Below are 12,490 nucleotides of genomic sequence, written 5' to 3'. Positions count from 1 at the left end.
TCCATAAAGTCCTATTTTAAGATTCTGTTTGTTCTGCTGTTTGTGGGCAGGGAGGGTGAGCTCTCAGGCAGTTTAGTTTAAGTTTCCCAAGTTCTGGCTGGGGACCTGAGCTGTGGTCTGTTGTCTCCTAAAATCTGAACATAGTCAAATCCAACTTCTGCTCTGTCTGAATGATGAAAATGTGGGAAATCTGATAAGAGCTTCCAGTTTTGATCTGTTCCTCTATTTGCTGATTTTTTTTTTTAAATAAAGAATGTAATTTCCTCAGTGCTGCTTTGTTCATGTTCCAGTCCTGAACCCCCACAGTAAAAACACATAAAATTTTAAGCATCTTAATATGAACCACTTGGCTGCCTCAAATACTGCCTTTGCCAGTGACAAAGACTCTGTTTGTCTCTTTGGAGCACTGCCAGAATCTTTGGTGCAGATCTTATCATTTGGGTGACCCAGATGTAAACAATAAAAATGTGAGCTGGAGATCTGTGCACCCCTCAAAGAACAGTGAATGAGACATTGAGCACAGAGTGTGATTTAACTGACTTTAGTGGAGTCACTCCCCATTCCTATGGGAGTTAGAGCAGGCAGTGATGGGTAATACTATTCAGTCATGCCAAAAGTCTTGCTATAATTTTTTACTATTTCAGCCAATGTGAGATAGTAGTATTTTCCCAAATTTCAGAATTTCAGCATGCTTATGAAGTCTGAACAAGAAAAAAAACTCTCTGTGTTTTTGAAAAAAAATCTGTAGAACCATTTGATTTATTCTGAACTCTCAAAATCTTGCAGAGTTGCCTTTTAATTTTCTGTAGTTAGGTATTTTCCAAATGATTGCCAGTGTAATGTGGCCACCAAGTCACAGAAGGCACTGAGCAGTGCTGGGGCCACACCAATATTTTTACTGCTATCCAGCTCTGGCTTTCAGCCAGCATCTACCAAAGACTGCATGCTATTCCTATCAGGCCCACAATGTCTGCCCTCTCATCAGGACAAGGTGATTTTTTTTCTTCTTTTCGGAAATATGCTATTCAGTTCAATTGCCAGAAATTTAGTGGACAGTTCCTCAAATCCTCACAGATATATTTTGTAAGTAAGTGCTGCTTTTTATGACCATCTGACTCACTTTTATTAGCCATATCTCTTCATCTGGAGTAGCTGTCTAAAACAAATAGAAACTTTTAGAGCTGAAAATAAATGTGTCACCTTCACTTTCCCCTTCCCTTTGCCACTCATAGGGCTGAACTGCACGTGGACTCTTTTGAATAGTTGGTAGCATGTAAGAAAAGCAGAGGCTGCTGGATGGAAACATACTACTCCATCTCTGCACTTCATGGCCTGAAAAAGTAGAGGCCTGCATTAAATGTCTTTCCCTCCGTTGTATCAATAAATGGCTCTTTGTTGCTAACAAAGAGTATTTCCTCTCCCATAATAAAGCTTTAACTGATCTTTGTTTCATTCTGCAGCCATGTTTGCTTCCTGTAATTATCGGTGAGTAAGAAATTAACTTCCTCTTCCCTGGCAATGCCAAAAGAACCTTTTTCGTCTATTCATTTTGGACACTGAAGTATCATTTGTTCAGTTATCTTTTTTAACATTTGGACATTAATAAAACCTGCATTTCATCTGCTGACACCTTAATATCTTGTTGCTGAAGTCCAGGAGCAAAATGACTCACTCCTAAATTTTGAATTGGGAAGCTGGTTTTCTCAGTTCCTAGGAAAGGCCTCCATGATTTCACAACACTGTTTGCTGGCAAACATAAACTGGATAGGTTTGTGCCAAGCCCCTGGAGCAGCACAAGAAAGCCTCCTACATGAATGCCAAAGGAAATGGAGCAGATTGCCTCCCGGAGTGCTGCTCTCCATGGGGACACGAGCTGCTATTTGGCCTGCAGGGAGGGATGGGGGCAATGCCCCTTCTTGCTCCGGATCCCCCAGTCCTCCTGCCAGCATGCTGATGACATGATAGCTGCCAGTGGGAGCAAGGAGTGCTGGTGGTGCCCAGCAGCAGCATATGTGAGGCAGGGACTTGCTCTTTAGCAAGTGGACAGGGACAAGCAATGCATTTATCATTACTTTTCGAAATGCTTTTCATGGTTTCTGACACAGATGGGAATAGGACCAGGAGCCTACCGGAAGGAAAGTCTGGTTTGTCACTGCTCGCCACTTACCCCAGCAGTTAGTCAAGGGCTTAACATGGTGACCAGGACAGGCTGATTTCTTTCTGTAGGTTTTTCTAACCCATCTACACAAATTTGCCTTCCTTGAGACAGATGCTCTGTGTCAGGCTGGGTAGTAGATATTAGAAAACAACGCTGATGCTGTTTTCTGCTGTTACTTTGTCTGCTACTCATTTCATAGGATTTGAATTGCTTATCGTCTAGGTTGACATTTTAATAACCATTAGGAAACCTCACTGACCTTTTAATTGTCTGCATTATCCTTTGTGTATAAATCTGACATTTTGGAAGAACAAAAGAATACAGCCATAGGCCTAGAAACAAGGGTGGGTTTTTTTATTTTTGTGCCATCTGTCTAAAGGGCTTTCACTATTGCTGTCACTGTGTTAGTGATGCAAAGGTAATAGGCTGTTGGTTTTGCATCATCTGTAAAGGCAAAATCCTTCGCTCTTCTTTTCATCTTACCTTTTTCATATTGATTTCAACTTTTTCATATTGATTTCTCTTTGCATCTTAAGCACCCCCTTTCTCCCTTCTCTGATAGTTACATTAAATATCATTTGAATTCAAGACTTGCCCATTAAAGACAGTGGACTGAAGTCTTAAATACTTCAGGGGCTGTAAGGAAAAACAAAATAAGGTGTTCAGGAAGCCAGTCTTTGTGTTAGAGCTGTTTTTGGCTGCTTAAAGAGAATTCCTGAATTATAATCCAAGAATCCATGTATGTTCATAGAGTGTAAGAGGGCCCTTTACAAGATAAGAGATTAAATTACATTTCTGCTGTATTGCTCTGTTTATTTGTGTACTTTGTTATTTAGAGGATATTTACGGCCATAAGGGAAAGCTGAAAAGAAACACTTGCCTATGGTTGTTTGCTTGACTTTATTGAATTATATCTGTGAAGTACATTTAAAATTTAACTAAAAAAGCTGCATCTGCTCATTAAGAATTTGACTAGACAATGGATTTTCTCCTTTGCTTTTAAAAAATTTATTTGGTAGAAGCCTGCTATATGCTTTAGAATGGTGAATTGCAAGAGGCATCTGTGTGGTGGTTATTTTTCACTTCAGCTGCTGTTCCTGATTTGTATTTTGTATTTTGATTTCTAAATTGAATTGCTTTTAGGAAGATCACCACATGAAGGTACACAAAGTGCAAGAACTTGACCACAATACATCAGATGTAAATGTCTGTCTTGCCCTGACATGTCTCCACAGCAGGTTCTTGTGTTTTTTAGTAGGAACTGAATGAGAACCTTTAACAGACATGATTCAACCTGATGAGAACACATGCACAAGATTTCTCCCCCATATAGGAAGATTCCCTCAAAGACACCTGGACTTCAGTATTGTTGACCAGTAAGTCATCCTGTTTGTTTCTTACCTTTCACAGTTGGGTCCTGCATAGTTTTCCTTACAGACACAGCGCACACTTCCACTTTTTCTATAACAGGAGACTGCAAAGCTGGAATTTATTACAATGAATAGTTAGAATAGCAGGCAATGGTAAACACTTGGGAGTATTACTTTATAACACTATGGACGTTTGCTGTTAGTGTGAGCTCTGGCTGTTGGTTACTCATTGCTGAATAGGTGTTCTTAAGCTCTGTATGCTATTAACATTATACCCCTTGATTAGTCTTTTTGATTAGTGTAGAAAGCACTAATTAGTATATAGCACTATGGAGCTATATACAGATATGTGTAAGTTCTTGTCTTGCGATGTAGATCAGGCACACTTGGAGGTTTTGATACACACTTTTTAGGTAAGGGACTTAGGATAAATGTATATGTCATGTGAACCTAATTGCTTCCTGTCTCTTATTCTAAGGGGTAAAATATTGCTTATGAAAGACACCACAGTGAGCACTTCAGGAACTGAGATTCTGGAATGGGTGCAGCAGTTTCCTGTGCAAATCCTACAGTTTTCCTCAAATCCAGTCTCGAAGTACTGAGTGGTGAAAACTGACCTCTGTGATGCCATCCTCATTTACTGCTCTACCATCTCTTTGAGTAAGCTAGAAAGAGTCTGGGGCCTCTTCTGTAACCAACATGCCAAGCAGTGACATTGATTGCAATAACGGCTTGGGCTGCAATTTTCACTGCTATGATTCTAAATCATGGATTCCTTTGCTTTCTTATGTTTTCAGGATTTAATAAATTTAACTAAATATGAGACCCAAGGAACAGCAGCAGCCAGATGTGGAAAGTGCAAATTGTATACACTTCAAACACAGTGACGGACATGGCTTAAATACATTTGCAGGAAAAAGATATACAGTCTTAAAGATGTTTCCACTTAGTTTGCAATATGTGTGAGTAAATTCCTGCCAGCACTGGAATGCAACCAGATAGTGAGTGGCAGCGGTTGCCAGCTGCAGGCCCATGGTTGCTAAAATAAAGGTCCTGAGTCGTACAGTGCTGGACAGCTGTGGCCAGGTTGCACCCCTTTCACACAGAATGACAAAAGACTCAGAGGGATGGGAAAGAGCATGATCTGTGCGCTGCTTGTTCCAGGAACGAGCAGTGTTGAAAGGTGACAAGAATTCCTGCATGATTTCAGTTCCCACCAGCATTTGTCAGCTGGTTGAGCAACTAGGGTTAAATAAATCTATGTCTGGATCACTGCTGTCTCAAAACATTCAATATAACCAGAGAGAACATAAAATGAGATTCTTCTCACAGAATTCACAAATTAACTTCTGTAAAGCTTTTGTGAGAACATATTGAGAAAATCATAACAGTTTGGCAGCCTTCCTCTTCTTTTAGAGAGGCTAATTCCTTCACGTAGTTGAAAAAACCACATTGTGGATTTAAATGATGAAATAAGACTGAGGTCTTGCTGAAGTTTTCTGTGTTTTGTGATCTTTTAAGAAGATAATTCCCTCAGATTTGAAAAGAAGTAACATCTGCTGGACTGTGAAGCAATCTCCAGCCTCCTTCTTTTATTCCAAAGACATGATGTTACACTTCATGTGTGATGTCCAAAAGTTATACCAAAAGTTCCCAGAATAGCTGATACGAAGATAGCTGATATGGTCAGAGAATCTAGAGACACACAGATGAATCCCAAGAAAAAATATGTGTTTTATGAGTCTGTCAGTTTAAAGATTTGGTCACTTTGACTAACTTATGAATTCACTGGCTATTTTCAAAGCAAAACAGAGTACAAAACAACATCCTTTGGATTTCCTTTATTTACAGCTTGTAATGCTTCTCTACTTTCTGGTAAAGTTACTGTTTTGCCTTGGTATAAATGGAGTAGGATTAATGGAGGAAAAATTAAAAAAAAAAAAAAGAAAGAACATTTGTTCTTTGACTTTAGTTATGCAAAGCTGAATGTTGCTCAGTTATTATTAGTTGCCTGTTCCAGCCCCAGCTGAAGGCTATTGCTGTGGTCAGATGTCTCTCATGCAAGAAGCTGAACAGGCAATTTCTGCATGTTATTTAAATACGGCTAAGAGGCAAATTGGGATTGGATAATCCTTTAACTATTGCCTTCAGGACTTTTCCGAGGGAAAACCCTGAAAAAATAAAGTAGATTTTTACTGAGGTAGTTTTAAAGGGGTGACATGTCACAGAACATAAAATAGCCTAAGATGGAAGGGACCCACAAGGATCATCAAGTCCAACTCCTGTACTGCTGCTGATGTTGAAGCATCTGCATTCAGGCTCCTTGCAACTTTTGTTCTCCCTTCCCAATCCCACACTGCTGTCCTTTTGGGTTTGGGGCTTCCTTATCTCTAGTGGTCTGGAATAGGAGAGGTGTTATATCCCTAGCAGAAGGGCTAAAGAGCATCTTGAAGCAGGAAATGCTGCTTGGCCTCTGTGCCCATCTCCCATAGCACTGGCAGAGATAGCCTGTAGCTCAGGTCCCTGCTGGTCCCACTGCACCAAGCCCTGCTGGGCTGGTGGGCCGGCTGGCTCCCTGCTGTCAGGGGGCACTGCTGCAGAGTGGGCAGGCGGCTGCAGGACTGGGCAGGGGGCTGGGTGAGTGCAGACCCAGACATACTTTGTCAAATTGCACTGTAGGAAGGACAGACCAGACCTTGCTTGACTGACTATGCTTTGTAGAGACTGGGTCTTGTGTCACAGTGCCTTAGGCATGTGCAGCCCAGGCTGTGGTTGAGAAAACATCTCCTTACGCCAAAGTGGCTGCTCTGTGCCCGATAGGTTAAAAAAATATCACTTTCCTTTGCTAAGGAAAAAGCACTGCTTCCAACTGTTGTATTTCTACTATTTCTGGCATTACAGATGCTACTGAAAGTGGAGGAAGCGGTCTGCTTCATCCGTGACCTCGCTCACTCCTAAGCCTTTCTATATGTGAGCAAAGCCAGGTTCTTCCCCTGTCTCTGGAGGATTTTTTCTCTAACCTGGGCAAAGCTGCAGTTTTTCAACAATAGCTGTTCTCCACCCTATGGCCCCCCTCACATGTCTGCAGCTCACTGTGGAAGCCAAGAGGCGATCTGCAGGAGTTTGGCCAGAGTGATTTTGCTCCATTGCCATTTTGAGCCTGTGCCACTGAGCAGCTGAGCAAAATGCAGCTCATCCCACCTTAAGGCTATATGAGTAATCCTCTAGCAACCGCAAACAAATACAGTGAGGAAATTCCCCTTTGCTGAGAAGCCCTGCTGAAAGCAGAATGGGAAACCACATAAGGGCAGTACGTGGCTCACTAAAAAATCGTTTCAACCCATTGGCAAGTATTTACTAGCATTTCCTTTGTGCACTTTAGTGGGACTTACATAGATGCCTCTCTCCCAGAGCAGGGACTTCAAGCAAGAGGAAGCTGATAATTTCTTTCAGCTGCATTACTGACATACCACTAACAGTTTCTAATAGGTGGTCATGGTTTGTAGTTATTCGTTTCTTCTGAAGGCACAAAGTAGATAACAGCTGGAGATATTTGGCTTGGTCTTGGCTTTTTGTCAGGCTTCAGAGTACCTTCAGAGGTACCTGGGCATCAGCTGAAGGGGCACCGTACCTGTCACAGGGTCCTCCAGCCCCTTCCTTTTAACTGTTTCTGTACTAACCATATCCAGCTGCTTTTGACTCAGGAGACTGCCAGGCTATGCTATTTTGCAGTTGGTTTTACCCTCCAGAAGTCATGGATTGATCTGTCTGTCTCAGCCACATATATCCCTCATGCCACCTTCCTTGGAAATTGGTCTTTAAGGGATTCTTAAAAGTAAATAGACAACTGAATAATCTCTGCTACACAAAACAGAGTAACAGTTGAATTTGCTCAAATATTTTCTTCTCCTTCTTGGTAAGAATTGATATATGCAATTGAGGAAATTAAATGTTATTTCCTGTGGTTATAAATGTGAGCAGCTGGTAGTCCTCCCATTTTCCTCCAGTTGGCAACAGCAGCAGCCTTTGTATCCTGCATCCAGGAAGAGATGCTGACCCCACCTTGGAAAGGGCCAAAGTCAGCCCATATCAAAGAGAAGTAAAGACTCTTTACATACTTGGCAAGTGCTGGCAGGGGGCAAGGGCAGGGCTGGCAGAACGTGGGCACTCCTCTGACAACATCACCAATGAAGCCGTCTGGACACTGCTCGCAGTGCTGTCCTGTTGTGTTTCTCTGGCAGTCCTTCAGTGAAAAGAGAGAGAGTGGTGAAAGTTAAATGGAGGTGCTGCCTAATTCAGAAAAAAATAATTAACTGAAGACCTAGCCAAGCAGAATAGGGGCTGATGCCGGACCCTGACCATTCAAGGTGCTGACAGATGCAAATAAAAACCACTCCTGCAAATAAAAATGCTATAAATGATTACACTGGTCAGCCAGCAAGTGCTGGCAAGATGCAATACAGGACAGAACAGACATATGTGCCTGCCAGGTGCGGGAGCAGAAGCAGCACTGCCGGTCATCAGAGATGTCAGAGGTAGTCAGATGTAGCCAGCAGCCCTGTTTTGGATTGCATGTGCCAGCAGGAAAAAAAATCCCTTTTACTGCCACCAAAATAAAATGAAAAATACCTGCTGGTAAACACTATCAACAGATTTCAGCCTAGATACAGGTTTTCAGTGAGGCTGCTTCTTGGACTCAATGACTGGAAAAGAGCATCAGGGGAATCTGCCTGCCAATGGTATGTAGTACACCAGTGGCTCTGATGTTTTTCTCCTGAGACGAAGTGTTACATCCTGAAGGGGTCTGTTATTACTACACCTTGTTCTCAGCCTTAAAGGAGGTTCACTTAATGGAGGGAAGAAGCAGGAGTCTTCTATAAGTGGCCTTTCTGTAAAATGTAGAGCAACTGTGCAAAATGTCGCTCACTTTATGAGCAAGTTTCATCTCCACGGTTTAATGTTTGTGAGGAAATATGCTTCCTCATGCAGAGCCAAATTGGCCACCAGCTGATATTGTGGGGGCTCTGTGGAAGTAAATCAAACTGTGGTCATTCATACAGAATATTTGTTCCAAAATATTTCATGATGCTAGATACAAAATTGTGCCTCTCAGGTAACATTTTGAATCACAAAAAAATGTCAAGTTTTGCTGTAAACAATTCTAAATAGAATTTGCAAGTCCTCCAAGCTTAAGTAAGCGTTGTTAGGTCTTTCAGTTTACAAATGTACACACTTAGATGTCACAGGTTATGTAGGCTTTTTTCCTAGGCACATGGCAACGTGCTAGGTGACTGGTGCAGAGTGCATTGCATGCTGCAGGACTCCTGCAGACTCTGGTCCCTCTTTCCAATTCAGGAAAATACTCAGAAGTTTTCATTAAAACCCCCATAACCCTCCAAATTCTAGCTGTCCCACTGCTTTACTTTAAAAGAGTAGGAAGGGTGCAGAAGTGCTTTTCTTTCTTGCAAGTGAGCAATGAATTTTGCAATGTCGCTGAATCAAAACTCTCCAGTTACACCACTTTGTACTGATACAGTACAGATGTGTAAGCTCCATGGCAGAAATATGTGAACTACTCTGTCAGTGCATATTTGCGGTGGTTTTGGGTTAGTGTGATTGATTCTTTCCTCATTTGACCTAAAAACACTGGATCATGGAAACTGCAGATTGATGAGAGATGGTAAGATGACATTGTCTGTAATAAGAAGATCTCTGAGTACATGACTAAGCATCATCTGATCCAGGAGCTCTTGCTTCAGTAACCTGCTGTATAATGGTGCAAATAAGCAAGTGTGTGAAAGGGAATCAGAGGACATAACGTATTTGGACTTTCAAAAAAGCCAACTAAATTGTCAGGGGACTTGAAGAAAGTTTCTTTCATGAACTGAAAGCTGATAAAGGCTAGGAAGCAAAGGGTAGGATGTAGCAGTCACTTTCCAGAGTGGGGAAGAGTTACTATTCAGATCACCTAGGCCTTGCTGCTGAGACCGGTTTTGTTTGGTATTCACCAATTTCTTACAAACAGAGACCAAAACTCTAGGGCTGCTCAGCTAGGAGAGAAAGGCTGACAGGAGGGTGTGTTTGTGTGTATGTAAATTTACAAAGCTGGTATTACTATGTAAAATGACAAAGTTGGTAAATAAGCTGAATGCAGGACAATAGTTCGCTCAGATCCTGCAATATAAGAGCTGAGTGGTTCTGACTTGAAAAGGTACTTCCCTACACAGAAGGTAAGAAATGTCTGCAACTTGCTGCCAGGAGGTGACGGTATTTTTAGGGACAAAAAGAGGTTTTCTAGAGAAATTAATGGGCAACAGTTTCATAAATGGGCATTAAAAAGACTCGGTAGGTGTCTGCCCTCTAACATACCCTAATATGGCAGTTGTGGAAGCTGGTGGAGTACAAAGTAGAGACTTCAGAAACGGGCCAGGCTAGGTGCCCTCCCCAAACAGCATCTTCTTTTGCTGTGGCTGGAGACCCAATATGGGCTGCAGAGACCTTTGGTCGAGCCCTGCAGGGGACCTCCTGCGTTGTGTTCAGAGTTGGCACTGGTGCCTGGAAATGACCGCAGTGCCACAGTTTGTTCTCCAGCAGTCATTTAATACCATCACAGAAGTTACTGTGCTGTCAGCAGCTGGCAGACCCTGGAATAACAGGGGATCTGGGTGTGGGATTTCAGGAGTGGGATGGAGCTCCTCAGCATGGGGCAAGGAGCACCTTGGCCTCTCTGTGGCTGGAGCTTCTTCAGCAGTGCCAGGCTGGGGGTGGGTGAGCTCAGCTTACCGATTTTTCATCTGAGCCAGTCCCTACAGATTTGAAACTCACTTTCTACTCCAAACATGGTGTGTTCTTTGAAGAAAAGAGTATGAGGAGAGAGGAATGCAATTAGGGAAGATGTTTAATGAAAACAAATAGTCAAGTTTCACTTGCACAGGCATTGCTAAATGAGCTTTATATCCGAGTATTGTAACTTTGATTTAGTGGCAGAGTTTTGTCCTGGCTACATTGATGTTTTAGATTTTTTTTTCCTAAGTCTGTGTCCAGATATCATCAATCTGCATTGAAAAGTGTAAATTTAGTAAAGGTCACTCACCCTTGTGAAAACACATCTGTTTTTTAGCCAATCATCTTCTTTATTTGAATCCCATTAAAGCTCCCCAGCTAGGACTCACTTGTTAACTCAAACCCTTTTTGATTCTAGAAGATTTTGCTTGTCTTAGTGCAACAGCAATTATTTATATCTACAAGGCTGTGATTTGGCCAGAGAATTCTACAGCAAATAGAGTATGATAAGGAAAGGAAAAAAGTAAATTTTTTTTCCCATTGATCTTTAGATTAGACACCAATAGTTGTAGAGCTAAACATGTTTTTTTATAGTAAAATTTGCTGTAAAGAAGAGTGTATTTAGTATACAGAATAAGAGAGGATTATTTTAACTAAAAGTCTCTAAAATGAGAGGATACTGAAAGCCTCACTAGGAGGAAGAGGAAGGGGAAAGAAACTTGGTGAGGCCAGAGGAACTGAGAGCAAATGAGGGCAGAGTGGCAGGAAGCTGCTGGGGAGATGTCCAGATCTCACCCTCCTCTCTGGCGGGAGTGCACTAACCATGAGGCACATAGTGTGAGCCGGAAATTACTGGAAGGCTAAAACAGTTTTAAAAATAGTTTACATTTGTCATTATTCAATGAAAATGTCATGTTAATGTACCACAAGAGAGAGATTATTGAGTGGGCATTGAGCACTTGAAGAGAAAGATGTACCACAACAGAGAGAGATTAGTGAGGGGGCACTGAGTGCTCAAAGAGAATGAACAATCCTGTATCTGAAGCACTGGCAGAGGCCTCGGGTGGGCTGCATTCAGTTGTGGGCTGCATTCAGTTGTAACATTCATCACACTCTTCATTTGTGCTCTGAGCAATTCAATTCACCTCTCTTGTCCTCAGGTCTCCAAACTACACAGCGTTTATCAGAATAAATCTGTTACATGCTTTTCTGTAAAGGAATATAACTGAAAAACTGAGAGGTGGTAATCTGCCCCACTTTAATTTAGGAACCTGAATTTAAGAGCTCCTTCTAATGTTCTTCAAAGGCACCATCTTCATTTAAGGTGCCATTTAGGCAGTTTTAGGGAAATTATTTCATCAGATGGCTTGGCTAACACTTACTGCAGGCTGGACCTCCTCCATAGCAAACAGATAGCAGACTGGTTTTCTGTGCATCCTCTAAAGTTAAAGAAAGACAGGACCTGCCACAGAGTGTTAGGCACCTTATGCTGGATGGTACAGAGACTCTTCAGGGGCAAACAAAATGTAATAGTCAACCTTACCTCTGGTGAGGTTAGCACAGCAACACTCCCCCCCCCCCCCCCCCCCCCCCCAAAATCCTAGGGTCTTAAATATTATTTGTGAAATCTGGAAGTGTCCTTGAACCCTAGTTAGGAATCCTGAATATTACTTTGCAGCTGAAAACAGTCATTACAATTTTGCAGGAACTGTTGGGTTTTGGGTTATTTTTTTCTCCCTTTTTTCTTGTTCTTCTGAGAGATAGACTTATAGCAACTGTTAATGCAGAAAGATTTCACAAGGACAAATAAATTATATAGGTAAAGAGATGCAAGTAGTTTACATTGCTGTGCAGTCTGTCTGTATTTATTGCTGGGCTAGTAGAGATTGGCTTGAGGTATAATTTCTGGATGAAGTTTTAGACTTCCCCAAATTTGGGAGATGCCCTCATATTTGAGGTTACAGAACTCCATAGCATTGCCCATACCAACACGCTGGAACTCATTGCTGTCCCAAAATAATAATAGCAAAAAGAGTACTTCAGCATAATGACTTGGAAGCCAGATGTACATGTTTTATCTTTTTCATCTTTGAGGTTTATGATTTCAAGCCTTCTCTCTCCAGCCACTGTGGATGAGATGCAGTGTTAGTTTTCAGAATTTCTTATGGACGAAGGTTGT

At 41.8% G+C, this 12,490-nt stretch overlaps 1 protein-coding gene across 1 annotated transcript in view; it reads right to left on the bottom strand.

The window, feature by feature from the left end:
* The window catches only part of LAMA4 (laminin subunit alpha 4), a 104,622-nt gene that overhangs the window by 64,277 nt on the left and 27,855 nt on the right, over positions 1-12,490 (bottom strand). Inside the window, exons 3-4 of the mRNA XM_086461289.1 lie at positions 7,647-7,771; positions 3,560-3,640 (exon numbers count right to left, since the gene is read on the bottom strand). Of these exons, the coding sequence (XP_086317415.1) occupies positions 3,560-3,640; positions 7,647-7,771 (206 nt within the window). The remainder of the gene's footprint in view (positions 1-3,559; positions 3,641-7,646; positions 7,772-12,490) is intronic.

This window comes from Leptosomus discolor, chromosome 2 (assembly GCF_034619465.1).
Source record: "Leptosomus discolor isolate bLepDis1 chromosome 2, bLepDis1.hap2, whole genome shotgun sequence".
In the NCBI taxonomy this organism is placed as follows: domain Eukaryota; kingdom Metazoa; phylum Chordata; class Aves; order Leptosomiformes; family Leptosomidae; genus Leptosomus; species Leptosomus discolor.
Note: the sequence above shows the minus strand (reverse complement) of the source record. Positions and strands in the feature narration are given on the sequence as shown.